The sequence below is a fragment of the Passer domesticus genome, chromosome 22, assembly GCF_036417665.1.
Source record: "Passer domesticus isolate bPasDom1 chromosome 22, bPasDom1.hap1, whole genome shotgun sequence".
Classification (NCBI taxonomy): Eukaryota; Metazoa; Chordata; class Aves; order Passeriformes; family Passeridae; genus Passer; species Passer domesticus.
This window is the reverse complement of record NC_087495.1, coordinates 6,452,915-6,478,160: the sequence shown is the minus strand read 5'-3', so window position 1 is coordinate 6,478,160 and position 25,246 is coordinate 6,452,915. Positions and strand designations below refer to the sequence as shown.

Here is a 25,246-nt window from a genome sequence, read left to right as displayed (position 1 = left end):
CTGTTGAGGAGTGTCCTTTGTGGGGTCTCACCTGGGGCAGGAGCACCATTTACAGAAAACCCACTCGGGTTTTATTTCACTGCAAAAATCTGCTTCATTTCCCTGGAGATCAGCCCAGCTGATATTTCACCTGTGCAGTGAATTAAATACCTTCAACTGAATCAAATAACATGTGTCAAGGGGAAAAAATGGTTTGGATCTCTAGAAATGATGCATGAGCACAAGAAAAATGTTTCTTCTCCCTTGTCACACTCATTCTAACTATTCCTCTTAAGAGATAAATATTCATATTTATAATTACTATTACTAATATTGAAGATGAACCTGCCCAAAATTCAGGATTGGGTTTAGAACTTATTTTTTAAAGTTTTATAGTTAAAGCTGACACTTAAATAGTCCAGTAAAGAGAAAGGATGCTTAAAAAATGTCAGTGTGAACATACCTGGAAAACACAACTGCAGCTGGTTATTCCTGTATTCAGGTCTCTGCTTTTCTTCCTGAAATGAAAATATTCCAGCCTTGGAGCATCCCTTTGGCAGCAAAAGCAGTTTTCTGATACAGAAAATGCAGGAAATTGAATTTTCATTCAGAGCTGTCCTAAAATCCAACAATAAAATACAGCAGTAAAACCTAAATCACCATGCTGTGAACTCAGATTTAAGATTTAAACTGAAATTAATATTCTAGTTCAGTGTGAGGGGAAAAAAAATTAGATCAGCTAGTAAAAACTTCCTTAAAAAATATCAGTAGAGCTGAGTGATAGCTCACCAAGCCTGAGCCCCAGGAATTTCCTCTCCAGGCAAATCCTCAGGAAGATTTGGTTGTTTCCATGATGAGGTGACCTCAAATTTAAAAATAAAGAAATAAAAAATATTGTTGTGTAAATCTTTCAGCAGAGTGGGGCTGAGTTTTGTCACCTCTGCCAGAGGAACCCAAATTTCCCCAGCAGTGCCAGTGAATTTGTAAATCACTGAGTAAAAGCTCCTCAGTGAAGGAAATCAGGATGAGGTTTTTACTCACAGAGTATTTGATTATTGCCCAGTGAGTAAAGGAAATTTATTCACTGAGTAAAGGAAATCAGGATGAGGTTTTTACTCACAGAGTATTTGATTATTGCCCAGTGAGTAAAGGAAATTTATTCACTGAGTAAAGGAAATCAGCATGAGGGCAGTGGTTTTTACTCAGAGAGTATTTGATTATTGCCCTCTAAAGGGAATTTAATGCATTTTGCCAAACAAATTTCTCTTTATTGTTCAACCCCATCCCATCTCTATTTAAAGGGACTTGCAGGAAGGGCTGAGTTTGCTTTTCCCAGGTTTTTTCACCCAAAATGCAGCTGCCAGGGCTGGGGCTGTGCTGCCTCCCTGATTTGGTTATTGCCATGATGGGATGACCTCAAATATAAATAAATAAATAAGATTGTTGTGTAAATAATTTACCAGAATCAGAGTGCAGCACCTGAGTTTTGTCACCTCTGCCAGAGGAACCCAAATTTCCACAGCAGTGCCAGTGAATTTGTAAATCACTCTGAGTAAAAGCTCCTCACTGAGTAAAGGAAATCAGGATTTACACCCAAGTGCCCTCAGAGGTATTTGATTATTGCCCAGTGAGTAAAGGAAATTTATTCACTGAATGAAGGAAATCAGGATGAGGGCAGTGGTTTTTACTCACAGAGTATTTGATTATTGCTCTTTAAAGGGAATTTAATGCATTTTGCTAAACAAATTCCCATCACTTCAACCCCATCCCATCTCTATTTAAAGGGACTTGCAGGAAGGGCTGAGTTTCCTTTTCCCAGGCTTTTTTCCCCCAAAATGCAGCTGCTGGGGCTGTGGCTGTGCCTGGGCTGGGGCTGTGCTGCCTCCCTGATTTGGTTATTGCCATGATGAGATGACCTCAAATTTAAAAAATAACAATGATTATTGTGTAAATCTTTTACCAGAATCAGAGTGCAGCACCTGAGTTTTGTCACCTCTGCCAGAGGAACCCAAATTTCCACAGCAGTGCCAGTGAATTTGTAAATCACTCTGAGTAAAAGCTCCTCAGTTAAGGAAATCAGGATGGGCACAGTGGTTTTTACTTTACCATTTCCCTAAACAAATTCTCCCCCATTATTCAACCCCATCTCTATTTAAAGGGACTTGCAGGAAGGACTGAGTTTCCTTTTCCCAGGTTTTTTTCCCCCAAAATGCAGCTGCTGGGGCTGTGGCTGTGCCTGGGCTGGGGCTGTGCTGCCTCCCTGAGCCCCTCGTGCCTCTCAGCCCAGTTCAGGAGGCCGGGGGATTTCGTGCTGGGGGGTTTGTTCCCCTTTGGGAAGGACACGGTGAACCTGACGGCTCGCTCCCAGCCCACCCTGCTGCTCTGCCACAGGTACGGGCTGGATTGGGGGGAAAAGGGGAAATCTGGGGTGCTGGGGTGGGAAAAGGGAAATCTGGGGTTCTGGGGTGGGAAAAGGGGAAATCTGGGTTTCTGGGGTGGGAAAAGGGGAAATCTGGGGTGCTGGGGTGGGAAAAGGGAAATCTGGGGTTCTGGGGTGGGAAAAGGGGAAATCTGGGGGTGCTGGGGTGGGAAAAGGGAAATCTGGGGTTCTGGGGTGGGAAAAGGGGAAATCTGGGGGTGCTGGGGTGGGAAAAGGGAAATCTGGGGTGCTGGGGTGGGAAAAGGGGAAATCTGGGTTTCTGGGGTGGGAAAAGGGAAATCTGGGGTGCTGGGGTGGGAAAAGGGGAAATCTGGGGTGCTGGGGTGGGAAAAGGGGAAATCTGGGGTGCTGGGGTGGGAAAAGGGAAATCTGGGGTGCTGGGGTGGGAAGAGGGAGACTGGGAGCTGCTTTGGGGGAAAAAGGGAAAATCCGGGGGTTCTTGGGTGGGAAAAGGGAAAATCTGGGGGTTCTGGGGTGGGAAAAGGGAAAATCCAGGGTTGCTGGGGTGGGACATGGGAGAGGCAGAGCTGCTTTGGGGGAAAAAGGGAAATCCAGGGGTTCTGGGGTGGGAAAAGGGAGACTCGAGCACTGGGATGTCAACTGGTCCCAAAATGGAAATGGTTTTGTGGGTTTTTGATGCTGTCAGACTTTAGTCTCCCGTTGATAAAGGGTTTTAGAAGCATTGGCTTCCCCAGGGCTTGAAGCAAACACTTAAACTGTAAATGAATCAGTTAAATGGAATCAAACACGTTGGAAATGAATCAGTTAAATTGAATCAAACACGTTGTAAATTAATCAGTTAAATTGAATCAAACACGTTGTAAATTAATCAGTTGAATTGAATCAAACACATTGGAAATGAATCAAACACTTAAATTGAACCACTTACATTGTAAATGGATCAGTTAAATTGAATCAAACACGTTGGAAATGAATCAGTTAAATTGAACCACTTACATTGTAAATGGATCAGTTAAATTGAATCAAAGAGTTAAATAGTAAATGAATCAAACGGTTAAACTGTTAACGAATCAAATGCTTAAAGTGAAGCAAACACTTAAATTGTAAATGAATCAGTTAAATGGAATCAAACACATTGGAAATGAATCAGTTAAATTGAAGCAAAGAGTTAAATAGTAAATGAATCAAATGCTTAAAGTGAAGCAAATGTTTAAATTGTAAATGAATCAAACAGTTAAATTGAAGCAAACACTTAAATTGAATCAAACACTTAAATTGTAAATGAATCAGTTAAATTGAATCAGGCAGTTAAACTGTAAATGAATCAAACACTTAAATTGAATCACTTACATTGTAAATGAATCAGTTAAATTGAAGCAATATATACAAATCAGTTATGTGGATAAAATAACTCTATAAAAATCCACATACAAATCAGTTATGTGGATAAAATAACTCTATAAAAATCCATATACAAATCAGTTATGTGGATAAAATAACTCTATAAAAATCCACATACAAATCAGTTATGTGGATAAAATAACTCTATAAAAATCCACATACAAATCAGTTATGTGGATAAAATAACTCTATAAAAATCCACATACAAACCAGTTATGTGGATAAAGCACCTAACCCAGCGCAGCCCTTCCCGCGGGCCGGAGCCTCGTGCCCGCTGCCCGGCCCTGTCCCGTGTCCCCTGCCAGGCTCTTCACGGACGGCCTCATCTGGGCGCTGGCCATGAAATTTGCCGTCGAGCAGATCAACAACTCCAGCCGGCTGCTGCCGGGGGTGACGCTGGGCTACGACATGTACGACACGTGCCTGGAGCCGCTGGTGGCCCTGCAGCCCAGCCTCCTCTTCCTCAGCCACAACGGCACCGCGGCCATCGGGGTGCTGTGCGACTACAGCGAGTACCAGCCCCGCGTCAGCGCCGTCATCGGGCCCCACAAGTCGGACCTGTGCCTGCTCACGGCCAAGCTCTTCAGCTCCTTCCTCATCCCACAGGTAAAACCTCTGCAGAGCCCCAGTTCTGCCTTCTGGGGAGTGAAACAAGCTCCAGAATTGGGGTTTGATATCAGTGTCTCACCCTGTAAACACTCGTGGTAATTTCCTTTTCTTATTAAATTTCTTATAGAAATTTCTTAAGTATTAATATCAGTTTCTTATACTAAATTCTTAACTATTTAGATACATTTCTTATAGAAATTTCTTAAGTAAATTTGTTACTCAACAGCTCTAGACATGCATCCAGGAATCCTTTCCCTTTTTTCCCCCACAAGTCTGAGCTGTGCCTGCTCACGGCCAAGCTCTTCAGCTCCTTCCTCATCCCACAGGTAAAACCTCTGCAGAGGCTGAATTCTGCCTTTTGGGGAGTGAAACAAGCTCCAGAATTGATGTTTGATATCAGTGTCTCACTGAGATCACTCCCCTGTAAACACTCGTGGTAATTTCCTTTCCGTATCAAATTTCTTATAGAAATTTCTTAAGTATTAATCCAAATGTCTTATGGAAATTTCTCAGGTATTAATATAAACTTCTTATAGAAATTTCTTACTAAACAGCTCCGGAGATGCATCCAGAAATTCCTTCCCAAGCCTTGTAAGAATTTTGTTCTCCCTTTTTCCCCCCACAAGTCTGAGCTGTGCCTGCTCACGGCCAAGCTCTTCAGCTCCTTCCTCATCCCACAGGTGAAAGCTCTCTGGAGAAGCAGAATTCTCCCTTTTAGGTAATGACACAAACTCCAGAACTGATCTTTTGTGTGAATGTCTCACCCTGTAAACACTCCTGGCAATTTCCTTTTCTCATCAAATTTCTTCTAGTAATTTCTTAGGTATTAATATAAATTTCTTACAGAAATTTATTAAATATTAATATACATTTCTTATAGAAATTTCTCCAGTATTAATATAAATCCCTTACAGAAATTTCTTAAGTAAATCTCTTACTCAGCAGCTCCAGAGATGCATCCATGAATCCTTTGCAGAGCCTTGGAGAAATCTTCTCTATTCATTGTTGTACTTTTGATAAAGGTTTAATAAATCTTTGGAATTCTTTGGAATTCTTCCTGCCCCAGGTGAGCTACGGAGCCAGCAGTGAGACCCTGAGCAACACGGAGCTCTACCCGTCCTTCTACCGCACGGTGCCCAGCGACAAGAACCTGGTGGAGGCCGTGGTGCTGCTCCTCAACCACTTCGGCTGGAACTGGGTGGCGGCGGTGGGCAGCGACGACGAGTACGGCCGCAGGGCCCTCACCCTCTTCCTGAGCGTGGCTGCCACCAGCAACATCTGCATCGCCTTCGAGGGGCTCATCCCCACGGAGCTGGCCGAGCCCGGCGCCGGCACGCAGCTGGAGAACACAATTAAGTTAATTAACAGCACCAAAGTCAACGTCGTCGTGCTGTTTGCGCACAGCCTGCCAGCCCAGGCCCTGCTGGAGCGCAGCCTCGGCATGGGGCTGGGCAAGAAGGTCTGGATCGGCACCGAGACCTGGATGCTGTCGGATGTGGCCGCCTCCACGCCCGGCATCCGGAGCGTTGGGACGGTGCTGGGCTTTGTCATGAGGACGGGCACGGTGCCCGGCTTCCAGGAGTACGTGGCGGAGCTCTTCAGCTCTGTCACCCAGCAGGAGTTCTGCCGGCGCTCCAGGGAGCTGAGCCGCCGCATGAACGCCGAGGTGCTGGACACGCACTGCCGGCAGTGCGCCAACGTCACCCTCGGCGACATCTGGCCCATGCTGGGCGTGACAGCGGTGCAGCCCGTGCACGTGGCCGTGTACAGCATCGCCCACGCCCTGCACAGGGCCCTGGGCTGCACCTCCAAGGGCTGTCCCAAAACACCCATCAGGTCCTGGCAGGTGAGTGGCAGACGTGGCACAGGTTTGCAGGAGAGTCCCTTTGGAGTTTAATAGGAAAATTCTCTCTTTTGTAGACAGATTTGACACGTTCTGCTTGGTTGGCTAATTAACAAAAATATCTTTCTCACAAACAGAAAATCAGAGCAGGAAAACAGCACCTGCAGGTTGTTTATACTAACAAGTTACCATCATTTTTCTACAAATCCCTAAAAAGTTTCACAAGCCCACTGTGAGAAAATGAAGTTTTCTTGCTCTCTGGCCAGGCTGTTGCATCCACAGGTGATCTGAGGGCAAACAGCCAGATTTTGTCACCTCACAGCCAGGTTGGCACCATCTTGGCCCACCTAAGGGACAGCTGATGTCAGCCTGCAGAATTGTCACCCTCCAAACAAGAACAGCTGGACCAAAATCCACTTTGGTTTCATTTCCTCCCCAGCTGCTGCACTTCATGAACACCCTGCCATTCGAGGTGAACGGCCAGAGCTTCAGGTTTGATCAATCCCACAGCACCAACACGGGGTACAAACTCATCTCGTGGGCCTGGAGGGACGATGGCACCCTCACCTACCTGCCCGTGGGGGACTACGACCAGTCCCTGTACATCCGCCAGTCCCAGATCCCCTTCCACACGGCAGACAAGAAGGTAAAAACAGCACAGATAATCCTGATTTGTCAGGGATTTGTTCTCCTGGAGGTGCCTGGCTGATGTTCACTCCTGCTTTGGCAGGAGCCCACATCCGAGTGCTTCAGGCGCTGCCAACCAGGACAAGTGAGAAGAATAAAAGGATTCAACCTCTGCTGCTATGACTGCACAGACTGCGCAGAAAACACCTTCTGGAGCAGCACAGGTGAGGTCTGGGCGGCTGAAAGGCTTTGACTGGATTATTCTGTCCCCTGGCTGGGGTGGTGATGAGCTGGGAGATCTCTGCCAGGGGTCCCTCCCTGTCCTGCTCCTCACTGGGGGCCTGCCCCTGTTGGGCCCAGAGGGAAGGAATGAGGACAAACATTTCTGTTTTATCTGCAGAGCTAAGAGAGAGGGGTATGAGGCAATTCTGGGGGCATGGGTAGAAGAGAGGGAGAGGAAAAAATCCTGGCATTGCTGGGGAAGGGAAACAGGCAAGAAACACACGGATCCTTCAGGGATGAGGGTGGAAAAGCAGAGTGCCACCCACCGCAAACTTTCACCCTCCAACACACAAACCCCCACCCAAACCGCTGTGCAGCCCCCAGTGCCCCAAGGCCTCTCTTTGCAGACAGCACCAGCTGCTCGCCGTGCCCGCGGCACCAGTGGGCCCCGGCGCGCAGCACGCGCTGCCACCCGCGCGGCGAGCGGTTCCTCTTCTGGGACGAGCCCCTGGCCGTGGCCCTGCTGACCCTGACGGCCCTCACGGCGGGCCTGAGCTGCGTGGCAGCGCTGCTGTTCCTGAGGCACCTGCAGAGCCCGCTGGTGCAGCTGGCAGGGGGTGCCAGGAGCCTCCTCGGCCTGCTCTGGCTGCTGCTGCAGAGCCTCAGCTGCTGCCTGTACGTGGGCAGGCCCAGCACGGCCCTGTGCTGCCTGCAGCAGCTCTCCTACGCCCTGTGCCTCAACGGCTGCTTCTCCACCTTGCTGCCCAAGGCCCTGGAGATCACCCTGGTGACAGAATTCCCCCGCTGTGCCCCCAGGCTGCTGCGCTGGGTGACCCACGGCAGGGCCTGGCTAACGGTGGCCGCGTCCGTCACCGTCCAGGCCTTGCTCTGCTTGTGCCACCTCCGCCTGGGCCCCGACTACCTGGTGGCTGACTACGAGTCGCTGCCCAGCGAGGTGCTGCTGGTGTGTGGCACCCAGTCCTGGGCAGCCTTTGCCCTCCTGCACGGCTACAACAGCTGCCTGGCCTTCGCCTGCTTCCTGTGCACCTTCATGGTGCAGAGCCCGGCCAGGAGGTACAACGTGGCCAGGGGCATCACCTTCGCCACCCTCATCTATTTCATCGTCTGGATCTTCTTCGTGGTGATGTTCGCCACGCTCAGGACGGTGCTCAGGGCTGTCACGCAGATTTGCACCATCCTGGCCACCACCCTGGGCATCTTGGCCGCTTACTTCGTGCCCAAGTGCTACATCTTGGTGTTCAGGCCCGATCTGAACACGGCGGATTATTTCCAGAACCTCTCTGAGGAGCAGCCACAGGACACACAATGAAGCACGCCCTGCTCCTCACAGAAGTTGGATTTTAAGGAGAAAATCCTGTTTGTGAGCATTCTGTGGGCCCAGGAACAATCACATCTGAGCCAGAGCTGTGGAAGGACAGGGCTCAGCAAGCCCAGAGCAGCCTCCATCCTGTCTGGAAACATCTCAGCCCCAAAATGGAGCCAAAATGAGGTGCAGTTACTGAAAGAACCTCCAGAAATGGAATTTTACACCAATCCCTCAAGTCTGGCAATGTGAGTCACCAACAGCACTTCCCTGCAAACACTTGTGGTAATTTCCTTTTCTTATTAATTACCAGCTCCAGAGATAGATCCAGGAATCCTCTCCCCAGCCTTGTAAGAGTTGTCAAATCCAATAAAAGAGAAGCACAAGGAACATTCTGGTAGGTGCCAGCAGCGGTGTGGGTGGCACCAAGGGGGCACTGCCCTTCACTTAAATTCTGATCATTTAATATTCACTTCAATTCTGACAATATTCACTTAAATTTTGACCATTTAATATTCACTTCAATTCTGATTATTTAATATTCACCTAAATTCTGACAATATTCACTTAATTTCTGACCACTTAATATTCACTTAATTTCTGATCACTTAATATTCACCTAAATTCTGATCATTTAATATTCACTTAAATTCTGACAATATTCACTTAATTTTTGACCATTTAATATTCACTTAAATTCTGATTATTTGATATTCACCTAAATTATGATCATTTAATATTCACTCAAATTCTGACAATATTTACTTAATTTCTGACCATTTAATATTCACTCAAATTCTGACCATTTAATATTCACCTAAACCTGACCATTTCATATTCTCCTCACTGGCAAATGCAGGGATTCATGGATTTAAATGCTGTTTCACTCTCCCCTTGCTGTGTGCTCTGTGCCAGCTGAGAAGCAGGAATCTGCCTCACACCAAGCTGTGCTTGTTCTTTTTTATTTAAGCTGCAAAATTAGAATAATTTAGGCTGGAAAAACCTTTAAATCTGGAGTGCAGCTGAGCCCCTCAGAGCCTGCAGGGTGTCCTGACAAACCCAAGGCTCAGCAGAGTTTACACAGGGTAAAATAAATTATTTTTTGGGAAAAAATAATGCAGATTTTTGTGTCACTGTTCAATATTTGGGAAATCTCATTTTTGTTTCCCTGAGGAAACAGAGCTGGCAAAGATTCAGACCTGACCTTCAGCCCAGCATGGGGAAAAATGCAGATTTTTGTGTCACTGTTCAATATCTGTGATTTGGGAAATCTCATTTTTGTTCCCCTGAGGAAGCAGATCTGGCAAAGATTCAGATCCGACCTTCAGCCCAGCATGGGGGAAAAATGCAGGTTTTTGTGTCACTGTTCAATATTTGGGAAATCCCAGTGATCTTTGTTTCTGCTGGAGAGCCCAAAATTGGCAATATTTATGAAATAAATCACAATGAAATACTGCAAAGAACTGAACACACACACTGTGGTTATCACATAAAATTAAAAGCTTTTTAGTGTTTAAAATAGCATTTACACATAAGCAGCTATATATTAACTATACAGACACTTGGGTTTTCATACAATATCTACAAAAAAGAATTCCATTATGCAATAGACATTTAACAGGAACAGTGCAGTCCATGCTAACGAGAGGTCACTCTTGGAGTAGAACCAGTTCTAGGACAGGTGATAGTCTGGGGTTTTCATTATTTAAAATCATGTCACTTTGTTCCTCTACTGTACATTAAATTCTTTACACGTATTTCTAATCACTGATTAGAATTAATAATTTTAAGTCAATCTTCTTACAATCCAGTTAAATGCAGAACAAAAACAAAAAATAAAAATTAAAAATAAAAATAAAACCAAAAGAATTACATCAACCCATGAGCTGTCAAGTCTCAGGAGGGGAAAAGAACAAAAATCAGAGAGAACAAAAATCCTACCAAAAGTCAACATCTGTGCATCATCGCTTGCCATCCAATAAAACTTTGGATAAAGTGTCCAGGGCACTGATTCCTTGGAAAAGCAGGTTCATTAGCAGGAGGTAAAAGACACCAGCATGCTTTTAAGACTATATTTGCCAAAAAAATTTATTTTTCAGGGTTGAAATACTGGGTGGAGACACCCCAGGTGCAGATCCTGGGGAGAAGTCACCCCAAAATGTTTCCTCGTCCTTCTCCAGGAGCCCCCAGACATCCCTGCTGCAGGGATGGGTGAGCATGAGCTCAGCTGCAGAATGAAAATTATTGATTTCAAAAAGCAACTTTTGAAGAAGAATTGCTTTAGTCCAATTCTTCAGGCTCCTGTTCTGAGGTGTTCCCAAGCCCTGCACAGCAAAATTCAATTCCAGGCCCTGGTGGGTAAGAAATGCTGCCTCTGCAGCACTCCAGCCTCCACATCCTCCTTCCCCTGGCACAATCCCCACTGTGGGCAGCTCCCCTGGCACGGCTGGCACAGGGAATGAATGCTGTGCCCAGCAGGACAGGGCTGCAAAGGATGGAAGCCAAGGGTGGATTTGGGAAATCTCGTTTTTGTTCCCTTGAGGAAACAGAGGTGGCAGAGATTCAGACCCGACCTTCAGCCCAGCACGGGGAAAAATGCAGATTTTTGTGTCACTGTTCAATATTTGGGTTTGAGAAATCTCATTTTTGTTCCTTTGAGGAAACAGAGGTGGCAGAGATTCAGACCCAACCTTCAGCCCAGCACGGGGAAAAATGCAGATTTTTGTGTCACTGTTCAATATTTGGGATTTGGGAAATCTCATTTTTGTTCCCCTGAGGAAACAGAGCTGGCAAAGATTCAGACCTGACCTTCAGGCCAGCCTCTGCACAGGGAGAAAAATAATTCAGATTTTTGTGTCACTGTTCAATATTTGGGAAATCTCATTTTTGTTCCTTTGAGGAAACAGATCTGACAAAGATTCAGACCTGACCTTCAGCCCAGCACGGGGAAAAATGCAGATTTTTGTGTCACTGTTCAATATTTGGGTTTGAGAAATCTCATTTTTGTTCCTTTGAGGAAACAGAGCTGGCAAAGATTCAGACCTGACCTTCAGCCCACCCTCTGCATGGGGGAAAAATAATTCAGATTTTTGTGTCACTGTTCAATATTTGGGAAATCTCATTTTTGTTCCTTTGAGGAAAGAGCTGGCAGAGATTCAGACCCAACCTCCAGCCCAGCATGGGGGATAAAAAGCAGATTTTTGTGTCCCTGTTCAATATTGCACTGTTCAAGAGGATCCACCTGTGAACCCTTTCCCTGCAGTGGGGGAAGCTCCTCCTGATTTCCTCAGCAAACCATTCCCACGTCTGCTGGGGACTCCCAGCCCCGTCCCAGGGTGACCCACGAGCACACATATTTAGGAAAAAAAAGTCATTTTTCAACATAGCAGCAAAGACCAGCAAGACACAGAACAGTTTCTGCCAACAGCAAAACCACGAGACACAACCAAAGCCCCAGCAGGTGTGTGAACTGCAGCTCTTGGAAATGAAATGGGTGAAAAGCTCAGCCCCAGCTTTCATCCCTTTTTCTGGAAATATTAAAAGATTTTTTTTTTCCTTCCAGCCCTCTGAGTTCTGCCTTAAAACAAACAGAGCCAGAGAAATCATAATTTATAAAATGCCAGAAAAAAAAAAAACTCAATTAATTTAAAAGTAGAACCACTAGTGATTGTCAGTGAAGCCACAGACTGCTCAGCAGTGCCTCAGATTTCCAGCACTCTTTTACCCTGATTTAATGGCAGTATTTCACAATTTTACCAAGCCAGGTTTGCATCTGGGAGGAGAGGGAAAGAAAAGTCCTGCCAAGCTTTAGGCAGGGCCTCTTTTGGAGGAGCCATCCCCGGGTGGTGATGGAAGCTCTGCTTCCAGAAGCCTTGGGCAGCTTTTTGGGGGGAGGTTTTTGTAAAGGAAATTCATTTAGAAGCCCAGAAATGGGCTAAGTGAGAGTTCCCCAAATTCCTGGCTCCCCGGGGAAGGAGAAATTGAGTCTCCCTTTCCCACAAACATCTGGAGTCTCTGACAAAGGGAGGAGGGAAAAAGGAAAGAAGTGAAAAATCAGAATTAAAAAGACATTTTGAGGGGTCAGCTTTCAGGATGAACTGTGTGTGTAAGAGACAAAGATGTTCTCTCTTCACATCCACCTTGGATATTTACCCAAAAAGCACAGAACACATCAAAAAGCAGCTTCTTACCAGTGGAGAAAATGCTTATTTACAGTAAAAACTGATTTTAAAGCACCTGCCCTAAAACCTGCCAGCACAGAGATCCCACAAAAGAGAATTTAACAGAGGAAATCCAGAGTGGCTGCAGCTCCTGTCTCATCAAATGACCACAGGAGAGCATGGCTGTGCTCACCATGCTTTAAAAATCTTCTTAAACAGCCCTGAAGCTGCCTGAGTTTTACTTTCTACAGCCTCAGAGCAGAAACCAGCCAGGAATTAAATCCTGGGGATATTCAACAGCAGAGCTCCTCAGCAGGAGGAGGACTCAGGGGTAAAGGATTTCTTTTTGGGGAATCCAGGGTGGGTCTAACTCGGTGTCAGGGGTAAGGATTTCATTTTGAGGAGCTCCAGGGTTGGTATAACTTGCTGTCAAGGGGTATGATTTATTTCTGGGGAGCTCCAGAGTGAGTTTAACTCAGAGTCAGGGTAAGGATTTATTTCTGGGGAGCTCCAGGGTGGCTCTCACTCGGTTTCAGGGTAAGGATTTCTTTTTTAGGAGCTCCAGGGTTGGTCTCACTTGCTGTCAAGGGGAAGGATTTAGTTTTGGGGAGCTCCAGGGTGGGTCTCACTCAGTGCCATGGTAAGGATTTATTTTTGAGGAGCTCCAGGGTTGGTATAACTTGCTGTCAAGGGGAAGGGTTTAGTTTTGGGGAGCTCCAGAGTGAGTTTAACTCAGAGTCAGGGTAAGGATTTATTTTTGGGGAGCTCCAGGGTGGCTCTCACTTGGTGTCAGGGGTGAGGATTTAGTTTTGGGGAGCTGCAGGGTGGGGTAAGGATTTCTTTTTGTACCTTTTCTGGTCTGTTCTCAGACACCCTCACACCTCACTGTGCTCTGGGGGATCAGACACCTCCAGGTCTCTGTTTTAACAAAAAAGAGAAAGATTGTGCTCAGAAAGGAAGGAGGGATCACAAAGAAGAGCCAATCCCAGTGGGAGCCAGGATTTCTCTGCTGGAATGGGACCCCAGCCCCTTCAAAAGGGCAAAGCTGACAGACCTGCAGCAATTTTCCTTTTTTTGTGGGAATAACTCTTCCAACCTGCAAGCGAGTGCACGTGCAGAGGGAACAGGCACGCCTGGCAGCAGGGATGTGACTGCAGTGCCCAGGAACCGAGGGCAGCTGCAAAATCACTCTTGGGAAATAAGGAAATAACTGAAGGAAATAACTTGACAAGTTCTGCACAATGAACACATACAGTAGCAAGACTCCAGCACTCCCTTGATAGAATATCTTTTAAAAAAACCCTTAAACAACCCAAGAAAGATTGATTTATACTGCCTAGTCAGCAGGAAGTAGCCACAACTTTGTTTTCCTCCAGGAATTGGTTGGATCCTGCTCCTTTCCAAGCACCTGTGGGTGCCATGTCTGCTCAGAGCCAGGGATGCATCCAAGAACCAGCATTCCAAGGCAGTATCCCAGATACCAGCCAGCAGTCCTTTTGTCCTCGCAAGAGAAAAAGCAGGGAAAAAAAAATAAAATCAAAGTGCTCCTATGCATTGTCAGGAATTTAGAAGTCATGTGAAATACCAGTCCTCCACTCAGCCCAGAGAGAGACACTAATTCCACTGAAGAGGTGCCACAATGACCAAAGCTCATTAAGATGTGAATATACACCAGCCATTCACAATCCAAAACGAGACGGGGAGGGGAGAAAAACAAACCTAAGGAAAAGATGCCGTCGATTTGCTGATATTTAACAATCCCAGCAGATTCTGTTGTTCATTTTGCAGGTGTGTAGGGGGGTGGGGTTGTATTTTTTTCTTTTTTTTTTGTCCAGTTTTGTCGATTTTTTTTTAGTTTTCTGCGCCACGCTCGCAAACAGGAAGGTGTGACATGCAAGACAGCCAAGCCTCTTCCAACTGAGCATCCCACCCCCCCAAAAAAAACAAACCAACAACAAAACCCCCACCCTGTGCAGAGTCTTTTGAAGGCACTTCCTCTCACATGATGTCCACGAAGAACTCGCAAGGGTTGCCCATGGCCTTCTGGAAGGACTGGCGGCTGGCGGTGAGCTCGGGCGGCACGGCGCCCAGCTCGCGCACCGGCGGCGCCCCGGGCGGCCCGCTGCTGCCCAGCGCCTTGGAGCCCAGCTTGGGCAGGCTGTACAAGGGGGGCAGCCCCGGGGGCCCGTGGGAGTGCTGGCTCTGCTGGCTCTGCTGGCTCCTGTCGCTGGCCGAGCGCTGGCTGAGCTGGCTGCGCGGCCGCTCGCGCCGCTCCGACTCGCTGCCGCTGCCCCCGGACTTGCGCTCCTTCTCCCTGCCCGCCGCTCTCCTGCTGCTCTCGCTGGTGCTCCGGTTGGAGCCGCTGCTTTTGCTCCCTGCCAGCCCAAAGAGAGGAGGAGGAGGAAGATGAGTTTGGGCCTGCTGTGTGTGCCGTGTGGCATTGGTGGCTCGGAGATGGCGCGGTGCCATGCACGGGGACACACGGACACGGCTCCGAGCTCGCACGGTGACAGCAGCAGCTGGGTTGCAGCTCCTGGATCAAATGCAGCCCAGCAGGAGAGGGAGGGAAAAGCAGGAATTTGGGGTTTGACTCAAGCAAATGAGGTTTAATTCTAATTGTCTCTGCTTTATTTTGGACTTCTTCCGAAAGAAACCCCTTGGCCTTCTCTGTCACCCTTGAATCACTCAGGTTTTATTGGCTTCACTGGGGAGGTCCTTCTAAAATTCCTTTAAAAATTACTTTTTCTAAAAGAAACACCTTGGCCTTCTCTGTCACCCCTAAATCACTCAGGTTTTATTGGCTTCAGTGGGGAGGTCCTTCTAAAATTCCTTTAAAAATTACTTTTTCTAAAAGAAACCCCTTGGCCTTCTCTGTCACCTGTAAATCCCTGAAGTTTTGTTGGCTTCAGTGAGGAAGTCCTTTTAAAATTACCTTTTCCAAAAGAAACCCCTTTTCCTTCTCTGTCACCTGTAAATCCCTGAAGTTTTGTTGGCTTCAGTAGGAGAAATCCTTTTAAAATTACCTTTTCCAAAAGAAACCCCTTTTCCTTCTCTGTCACCTGTAAATCCCTGAAGTTTTGTTGGCTTCAGTAGGAGAAATCCTTTTAAAATTACCTTTTCCAAAAGAAACCCCTTTGCCTTCTCTGTCACCTGTAAATCCCTGAGGTTTTGTTGATTTCCGTAGGGAGAAATCCTTTTAAAATTACCTTTTCCCAAATAAACCCCTTTGCCTTCTCTGTCACCCTTCAATCCCTCAGGTTTTGAGGCTTCAGTGGGGAGATCCTTTTAAAATTCCTCACTAAAGCCTTGTGCTGTTGGAGAATTCCCCAGGAAAGAGTTCCTGAGCTGCTCTATCACAAATCAGCAACACCAGGATTTTGTTCCCAAGAGAGGCCCCTAAATCACCCTGGAACACCAAAGGATTGCCACTGAGCATCAGCTGAGTTGTTACTAAAACTAAACTTCAAAATCTGATTTTTTAAGGAAACTGAAGGTCTTGCTCTGTTCCCATGACAGACAGATTAGGAGACAGTTCCAAGCTAATTATTTTTTTTAAAATCCAACTAATCAACCCAAAGAATATCCCATTAAATTCATGCAAGATGGACTTCCCAAAAAGGATCCCCAGCCAGCAGAACAGGGGACCAGCTTTTGAGTCTAAATGGGAAAACAGAATTATTTTGGGCTGCTCCTTCTGGAGCTCCAGATTCCCATCACTTTCTGCTGCTCCAGCTGATTGCAGAGATGGGAAACCACACTGGATTTTGGGGGAAAGGCTGCATTTTCTGCAGAGTGCCAGAGAGATGGAGAACACACCACAAAACCACTGGGTTTTAAGGGAATGTTCCCAGCCTGAGTCTCTGCAGTGGTATTTGCTGATTGTTATGATTTAATAGTGCAGATGAATGAGAGGGGGCACAAAACCCCAAATTTAACACAACTTTGAGAGTGAGCAGTGCAGCCTTGTGCTCCAGCACTCCCAACCCCTGCCTGAGCCTCTGGCCACAATTAATGGGCACTGGCAGAGAAATCCAGCCCAGAGGGTGACACCATAATAAATTTGGACTATTTATTTTCTGGAGAGCCTGGGATGGGGTTTTCCCACCTGATTCCCTCCCCTCTGAGCTGCTGCAGCACAGTCCCACAGGTTGATATGCCAATGCCACACCACTGAGACATTGTCCAAGACAATTCAAAATAAAAATAAAATTTCAAATTAAAAAAAAAACCAACAAACCAAAACCAAAGTACAGCTAAACATCTGGGTCACGAGAATCTAAAAATGATCATGCTGTGAATTCATCATGGAGGAATTTGAGGCTTACCAATCCCCTAGAGTCAGCCATTCCTCTAGGAATCCTTCAGTCTAACGCTTGCTCAGGACAAAACAAGGGAATAACAGTTACAAAGCAAGAAACAGCACAGAAGTTGTTTTCCACCAGGGAAAGAGTGGAAACCTTTCAGAGCTGAACACCCTGGCACTTTTAGGAGTGCCACCTTTCCCTTCCTATCCCAGCAGCAGGGAGAGAATTCCTACTGCTCACAGAAGCAGCTGCCAAAAAACCACCCCCATCTTCTGTCCAGGAAAATCAGATTCCAGTTCTAAAACCTCTGTGAGATTCCTCAGATATTTCTTATTTTGGGATAAGGTGACATGCAGCTGGGCTAAAATCCTGTGTTATGAAACCCTTTTGTGCCATTTTGTGAAATCTGACTGGCTGTGGGGAATAGGGATAAGTGACATCCAATTTACTGGATGCTCACTGAAAACCACAAGGAATCCTCACCCCTTCTTTACTGGCAGCTCTTCCAAAAGCAAAACTCACTCTGGGAGTGATTTTTTAAAAAAAAGAAATTTAAAAAATAGTGTCTGTACAGCGAAAAAATAAAAAAAAAAAAAAGATTTTATTTATTAAGGTTAAAAATGAATCTAGGGAAGAGAAGGAGGAGGGCAGGTCTTGAATCCATGCAGGATTCTCTTCCTGTCCTGTCACACATGCCAGCAGAGACTCTCCTCCCTGGGAGCAGTGTTTCAGCCCTGGAAACACTGGCTGGCCACCTCCCACTTATTAAAAAATGTGATTTTCCTTTTGACCTGAAAGCCAAGAGCACCTTGGCTCCAAGCCCTGTCCCAGCAGCCCAGAAATCCCCTCATTCCCAGCACCCAACCCCACTGCTGGCAATCCCTGGCTGGGCTAAGCCTGGCAGTTCCCACGGGGGGCTGAAAGCCAAACCCCCTCCTCCAGAGCCACAAACACCTCGGAATCACTGCACACCATCCATGCAGGCAGCAACCACAAAAAACCACGAGACAAGCAGGGGCAGCACCAAGGAACCCAAGCAGATGGTGGGGGGCAATGAGAACCATGAAATTCCAACCCTTTCACCCATCTTACCTTCACTCTGCTGGCTGCCTGCACTGCCACTGCCGTAGCTGAAGCCTGGCTCTTGGTAGGCTGGAGGGAAGCACGGAGGGGGCAGAGGGTACTGGTAGGGATATCCCTGGCCCAGGGGCCAGGGGGCAGCGGGGTGAGGCAGAGGAGCCAGCGTGTCCTGGTCCGAGGCGCCGCTGGAACCGTTGTTGAGGTTCAGTGCAGCCAGGTCTGGGGAAGGAAAAAGGGGAAAACTGCTCAGCCAGCAGGTAAAATGTGAATTTATTTATGGAGGGGTTTGAAGGTTGGCAATGCCCTGGGATCAGCCCTGTCAGCCAGCAGGTAAAATGTGAATTTATTTATGGAGGGGTTTGAAGGTTGGCAATGCCCTGGGATCAGCCGTGTCAGCCAGCAGTGAGAGGGGAGGGAAGGGTGAGGACAGGGTGGGGACGTCCCCCTTTTCCAGGCTGGAGACTGAGGGGGACTGACAGCAGGGAACGTGAAGGCTGCCCTAGAACAGACTAGACAAAGTTAAAGAATAAAGCAGGGATTTATGAAAAGGATCTCCTCCATGGATCCACCCTGGGCAGCACAAGAGCCCAGCCAGGGCTGCACCCAAAATGGTCCCAAAATGAGCCCAAGATGAACCAAAATGGTCCCAAAATCAACCCAAGATGAACAAAAATGGTCCCAAAAGGAACCCGAGCTGAACCAAAATGGTCCCAAAATGCACAACCACTCATGGGGTCTCTCACTGTTACAAGTTCTGCTCCATTTTCATCTTGGAATTAATTGTCCAATTATTCATAATTCATTCATAACTCATAAGCTTTATGATGAAGTCTCATCCTTCTTGTTCTTTTCTCTCTCCAACCCACGGGGTTTGTGCTCCTGGGCTGAGATTTGGGTCATTTGTCCTTGGTGCCCAGCTGGAGCAGGAATTGTTTTGTCTCCCTGCTCTGTGCACACAGCTCACCATCCCATAATATGAACCCAGACCCACTCAATAAAGCAGCTCAGAATGTGAAAAACAGAAAAGCCAAAACCTGAGGCATCAGTACAGAATGTGAAAAAGAGAAAAACTAAAACCTATGGCATCAGTGTGGCAGCAGCAGAAACAAATCCTGCTGCCCTCAGTGCTCTCCTTGGTGGGCTCACCCTCCTCCAGGAGCTCTCCTGGCTCCAGGGAGCACCAGGCACTTGTCACACAACCTGAGGGTGATGAAGGGCTCCCCCATTCTGGGACACCCCTTGTGAAACCCCAGGAGAGGCAGGGGTGGAAGGGACCCCTGGAGATGCCCCTGTCCAGCCCTGGAAAATGTGTCCAGCTGGGTTTGGAGTATCTCCAGAGAGACTCCACCTCCCCAGGGCAGCTCCAGAGCTCTGCCACCCTCACGGAAATCCCTCCTCGTGGAACTCTTCACCACGAGGACACACAGGGGACAGCGAGCACAGAGGTGGCCCGGGGACAGCTCTGTCCTCCCCACTGGGGACTCACTGCCACAGAGGTCTCCGAAGACGTAGTAGCACTGCTCTGAGAAGGTGATCTTGTTCACAGTGTGCCTGAGGTAGCCGTGTTTCAGCATGCTGCTGGCGTATTTCCTGGCCTCCCGGCGGTCCTTGAAGCCTTCCACGTGTGTGTAAAGCCAGTCCACCACGTCTGCTCCTGAAAGGGGGGCAGCAGGAGGAGACACGCGGTTAGCTGAGCTACACTGTGCCAGCTGAACACCTGAAACGGGGTTATCTGTACCAAACTGTGCCAGGTCAACATCTAAAATGGGGTTAGCTGAGCTACATTGTGCCAGCTAACACCTGAAATGGGGTTAGCTGAGCCAAACTGTGCCAGCTGAACATCTAAAATGGGGGTATCTGTACCAAACTGTGCCAGGTCAACATCTAAAATGGGGTTAGCTGAGCCAAACTGTGCCAGGTCAACATCTAAAATGGGGTTATCTGTACCAAACTGTGCCAGCTGAACACCTAAAATGGGGGTATCTCAGCCAAATTGTGCCAGCTGAACACCTGAAATGGAATTATCTGTGCCAAGCTGTGCCAGCTGAACACCTAAAATGGGGTTATCTCAGCCAAATTGTGCCAACTGAACCAAAAATTGGATAATCCGATCCAAACTGTGCCAGTTGAACATCTAAAATTGGATAATCTGAGCCAAACTGTGCCAGCTGAACCTAAAATGGAATTATCTGAGCCAGCTTGTGCCAGCTGAACACCTAAAATGGGATTATCTGAATCAAACTGTGCCAGCTGAATCTAAAATGGGATTATATAAACCAACCCTTGCCATCTGAACATCTACAATGGGGTTATCTGAGCCAAACTGTGCCAGGTCAACATCTACAATGGGGTTATCTGTACCAAGCTGTGCCAGCTGAATCTAAAATGGGGTTATCTCAGCCAGTTTGTGCCAGCTGAACATCTAAAATTGGATGATCTCAGCCAAACTGTGCCAGCTGAATCTAAAATGGAATTATCTCAGCCAAACTGTGGCAGCTGAACATCTAAAATTGCATAATCTGATCCAAACTGTGCCAGTTGAACATCTATAATGGGTTTATCTCAGCCAAGCTGTGCCAACTGAACCTAAAATAAAATTATCAGAGCCAAACTGTGCCAGGTCAACATCTAAAATGGGGTTACCTGAGCCAAACTGTGTCAGCTGAACATCTAAAATGGGATTATCTGAGCCAAACTGTGCCAGCTGAACATCTAAAATGGAATTATCTGTGCCAAACTGTGCCAGCTGAACACCTAAAATGGAATTATCTGTGCCAAGCTGTGCCAGCTGAACATCTAAAATGGAATTATCTGTGCCAAGCTGTGCCAGCTGAACACCTAAAATGGAATTATCTGTGCCAAATTGTGCCAGCTGAACACCTAAAATGGAATTATCTGTGCCAAGCTGTGCCAGCTAAACGCCTAAAATGAGATTATCTGAGCCAAACTGTGCCAGCTGAACACCTAAAATGGAATTATCTGTGCCAAGCTGTGCCAGCTGAACACCTAAAATGGAATTATCTGTGCCAAATTGTGCCAGGTGAACACCTAAAATGGAATTATCTGTGCCAAGCTGTGCCAGCTAAACGCCTAAAATGAGATTATCTGTGCCAAGCTGTGCCAGCTGAACACCTAAAATGAGATTATCTGTGCCAAGCTGTGCCAGCTGAACACTACATGGCCACAGGAGTTATTTCCTGCCCATAACTGGAATATAAGAGGCCACAGACATGACAAAAGCTCATTAAATGCAGTTTTTTGACCCTGTTTCCATTAAATCTCTGGTTTTTCCCTCTCAGCACTCCTGGGGTCTCCTTACCGATCACTGCGTTGGAGATGGTGATTTTTAACCACATCCTGTCCCGAATTTCAAGGCCTGAGTCGGGCAGCTGCATGACCTTGACAATAGTAGCCATGTCACTCTTCACAGTTAGGGGAGACTCTTCTAATTCTAAAGGGAAGAGAGGCCACAGGCTGCTGTGAAATGAGCTCAGGCTGCAGGAACTTCTCAGCTCCCAGTTTGGATGAAAGAAAAATACAGTTTTACCAAGAGGTGCAAAAAAATGAAATGAAATAAATAAAATTTTAAAAATGTAATATAAAATAAAATAGAAAATTAAAGTAAAATAAATAAAATAAATAAAAAATAATAAAATACAATAAAGTAAAATAGAATAAAATAGAATAAGATAAAATAAAATAAAATAAAATAAAATAAAATAAAATAAAATAAAATAAAATAAAGTAAAATAGAATAAAATAGAATAAAATAGAATAAAATAAAATAAAATAAGATAAAATAAAATAAAATAAAATAAAATAAATAAAATAGAATAGAATAAGATAAAATAAAATAAAATAAAATAAAATAAAATAAAATAAAATAAAATAAAATAAAATATAAAATAAAATAAAATAAAATAAAATAAAATAAAATAAAATAAAATAAACACACAAAAGTTCCCAAATGCAGCCTCATCCACAGAGTGAATTACAGCATTTGCAGGATTTTTTCAGATTTTGGGCTCAAGGCCACCAGTTTAGGGACAGAAATGCTGAGTCCCCCTGTCTGGGTTTCCCAGAGCACTGCAGGATCCTCTCTGTATCCAGACTGGCAGGAAAGGAAACCCAAAGGTTTTGTATCCATCATTTTCCATTTCAGTTTCCCAGGAACAGCCCCATGGAGAACCCTGGGGGAAGTTTCTGGTTTTTGGGGTTTGTTCTTTTGGGGTTCACTCTCAGGAGTCCCCCCCTCTCCATGGCTCAACCCAGGTCCAGTTTTTATTTAAAGATCTGGATATTCGTGGGGAAAATTAAATTATAAAAGAAATCTTCCCACATCAGAGGAAATCAGGGGTTTTCTTATAAAAACCCTTCCCAGGGTCCCCTCACAACCCACTCCTCCCAGGATTGCTTTGCCCTCAATTTTTTTTTGTGGAACACTTTAAAAAAAAACCCCAAATGCCTCCAGAGCCCTTCCCAGTTCACACCACTACGGGCAGAACTGGATCCCCAGAGGTTTCACACTTTCCTGATCCATTTTTACAATAAAACCAGAACAGGCCTGAGGTTGAATTTGTCAAATCCTCCTTCCTTTCCCATCTTCCAGCCCTAGAAAATTCATTTTTATCTCTGTTTGTAGCCCAGACCCTTCTCCAGCAGGAATTCCCAATCCCTCCTCTCCTCCCCTCCCAGTTCCCCACATCACCCACCTTTCAAAAGCACTTTTGTCCTTTTCCAGCCACCCAAAATTTTGGATAAAAAAAGGTACAGCAAGCGTGAAACAATGAAAACTGGAAATGTTTCTTTCCATACATGCACTGCATGAAAACATCCCAGACCAGCTCTGCATGCAGCTTCAACACTTACAAACCTCAAATAAACACTAAAACTTTGCTTTTGCTTTAAGTTAGTTTGGTTAGTGGCAAAAAGCAACGTCTGGGGGAAAAAAATACACCAACAAATTAATATTGGGGAGCAATAAATTGTATTTTTTTGGAGACCTGAGAGCTGAATATGAACAGAAAATTGATATTTTCTAAGTTCTGGCTGCTGTACAAATATGGCAAATTCTGAGATGCATCTGCAATGCTCCCATTTGGGTCTGAATTCAGTCAGCTTTAAAAATTCACCTAACCCAGGCCAGGGCAGGTCACAGGGCTGAGCTGAAGGAAGAGATCACAACAAAAATCAGGGGTAGCCTTTATTCCCTCGCATTCCAGAAAGGAAATCTTTTAAATCACTGGCACAGAAATGAGAAGCTGCCTCCAGAAATGTGGTTCTGCTCCCAAATACATTTATTTTCCAAGTCTGGCTGAGAGGGTGCCTGTTGCCCACTTGCCAAGCCCAGCATATCATGAATTCATCATGAATTGTCCAAGAGGAATGCTGAGTACAGCAACCAGCAGAGACACTGGCTCCAGCAGTACCTGTGAGGCTCAAAACACATCTCAGGACAAAGCAGCAGCAGGAAAGGGTTTGTTTGCTTCCTGCTGCAGATGATTTCCCCTCAGTGGTGCTGCCTGATGTCTAAAAACACCTGCATAAAAAAGAAAACCTGGCCTTTCCCTTCAAGGTGAGGTGGAATCTGTATTATAAAACCTGAGGTGCTTTATAAGCAATACCACACAGGTCTTTAAAATCCTCCAAGTGTCATTCTCAGTTAAATAAAAGGAAGAGTTAATACTCTTTAACAGATTTTCCAAGATAAGGAGTTGGAGCATGGTGTTACATTTGATCCCTGTCTGGGCCATTCACTTAGATCTGGACTCAATGTTCCTTCTGGGTCCCTTCCTAAAAAGATTCTGTGATTTGAGTGCTCTGAGAGGCTTTTGAATTAAAGAAACCTCTCTGAATCATGGCAACCTCTTGGTTTCATGGATATGGCTCTTTCAGTCTGCCAAACCAGGAAAAAGGTTGAAATCTAACCATCATTTCATGTGGGATGTTTCAGCTTGCTCAATAAATCCTAGGAATATAAAAAAGCACAAAAAAGTATAAAAGAAGGTCATGGGAATATCAGGGAAGGATTTCCCAAATTAAACACTAACATTATTGTTGAAATTTATTAAAATCCAATCAAATTCAAGAAGGGAGCTCTCCCATCCACCTGAGAACATCAACCTATCTTTAAAATCCAACCTCTTGGTTTCATGGGTATGGCTCTTTCAGTCTGCCAAACCAGGAAAAAGGTTGAAATCTAGACATCGTTTCACGTGGGATGTTACATTTTGGTTTAGCTTGCTCAAAAAATTCTAGGAATTTAAAAAATAACCAAAAGGATGTAAAAGTACAAAAGAAGGCCGTGTGACTATCAGGGAAGGATTTCCCAAATGAAACACGAACATTACTGTTGAAATTTATTAAAAACCAACCAAACGCCCCTGAGTGGAAAAACCTGAACCTATCATTAAAATCCACCAGCAACCACTTCTCCCTGAGCCAAAACCCTGACCGAACACCTCCACATCAACCTCCAACCTTTGCCAAAAGTTCTCCTGCCTTCCCCAAGCGTGAGAAACCACTCAAGGCCTGGCTGGCGCCGCCGCTGTCACCGTGCCCGAGGCCGGGCCTGGTGGCCCCGAGCAGCCCCCTGCCCTGGGCTGGCCAGGGGGTGACTTACTTTCCGACTCGGGAATTGAGCTTGTTAGTGAGGAGCTGGTAGATGTGGTGATGCTCATGGAGGGGCTCATACCGTAACGGGGGTACGCTCCCGTCATGGCCGTGGTATGAGAGATCCACGCCGCGGGGTCGATCGGCCGCACCGGCTCAGCTGCGAGCAAAAGGCACAGGAGACGGGGTCAGAAATGTAGGAAACACCGAGGTTCTGAGAGATCTGAGGGGTTTTGTTGTGTTTTCTTGCTGTTTCTCTGGTTTTCTGAGGGGTTCATGTGAGTGAGGTGCCATAGTCAGCACCACCACAAAGGCCCAGAAAACAGGGTCAGAACTTGCAGCAAACACCAAGGTTTTGAGAGATCTGAGGGGTTTTATCATGTTTTCTTGCTGTTTCTCTGGTTTTCTGAGGGGTTCATGTGAGTGAGGTGCCATAGTCAGCACCGCCACAAAGGCCCAGAAAACAGGGTCAAAACTTGCAGCAAACACCAAGACTTTGAAAGGGCTGAGGGGTTTTATAGCGTTTTCTTGCTGTTTCTCTGGTTTTCTGAGGGTTTCATATGAATGAGGTCCTGTAGTTGGCACCACCACGAAGGTACAGCAAAATGGGCTTAGATATGCAGTAAATACCAAGATTTTGAGTGATCCAAGGGGTGGTTTTCTCTTGGTTATACTGGTCTTAAT

The 25,246-nt window shown here is 46.1% G+C and overlaps 2 protein-coding genes across 3 annotated transcripts in view; one reads left to right on the top strand and one right to left on the bottom strand.

The window, feature by feature from the left end:
* The first annotated feature begins 2,188 nt into the window (after positions 1–2,188).
* On the top strand, positions 2,189–14,270 carry TAS1R3 (taste 1 receptor member 3). Of its 2 annotated transcripts, XR_010350017.1 has the most exons (7): positions 2,189–2,370; positions 4,087–4,387; positions 5,457–6,236; positions 6,673–6,879; positions 6,964–7,084; positions 7,490–11,074; positions 11,551–14,270. XR_010350017.1 is itself a non-coding variant. In XM_064396825.1 (6 exons), exons 1-6 carry the CDS (start codon positions 2,189–2,191, stop codon positions 8,410–8,412), a joined length of 2,514 nt encoding a protein of 837 aa, XP_064252895.1. In that variant the 3' UTR covers positions 8,413–14,270. The 2 variants fall into 2 exon arrangements, 1 of the variants encoding a protein (XP_064252895.1); XM_064396825.1 differs by having other exon boundaries at positions 7,490–14,270.
* Positions 9,889–25,246, bottom strand: part of DVL1 (dishevelled segment polarity protein 1) — a 35,256-nt gene continuing 19,898 nt past the window's right edge. Inside the window, exons 3-8 of the mRNA XM_064397507.1 lie at positions 24,645–24,729; positions 21,270–21,401; positions 19,437–19,604; positions 17,963–18,169; positions 11,568–14,941; positions 9,889–11,448 (exon numbers count right to left, since the gene is read on the bottom strand). Coding sequence (XP_064253577.1) covers positions 14,565–14,941; positions 17,963–18,169; positions 19,437–19,604; positions 21,270–21,401; positions 24,645–24,729 — 969 coding nt within the window. The 3' untranslated portion in view covers positions 9,889–11,448; positions 11,568–14,564. The remainder of the gene's footprint in view (positions 11,449–11,567; positions 14,942–17,962; positions 18,170–19,436; positions 19,605–21,269; positions 21,402–24,644; positions 24,730–25,246) is intronic.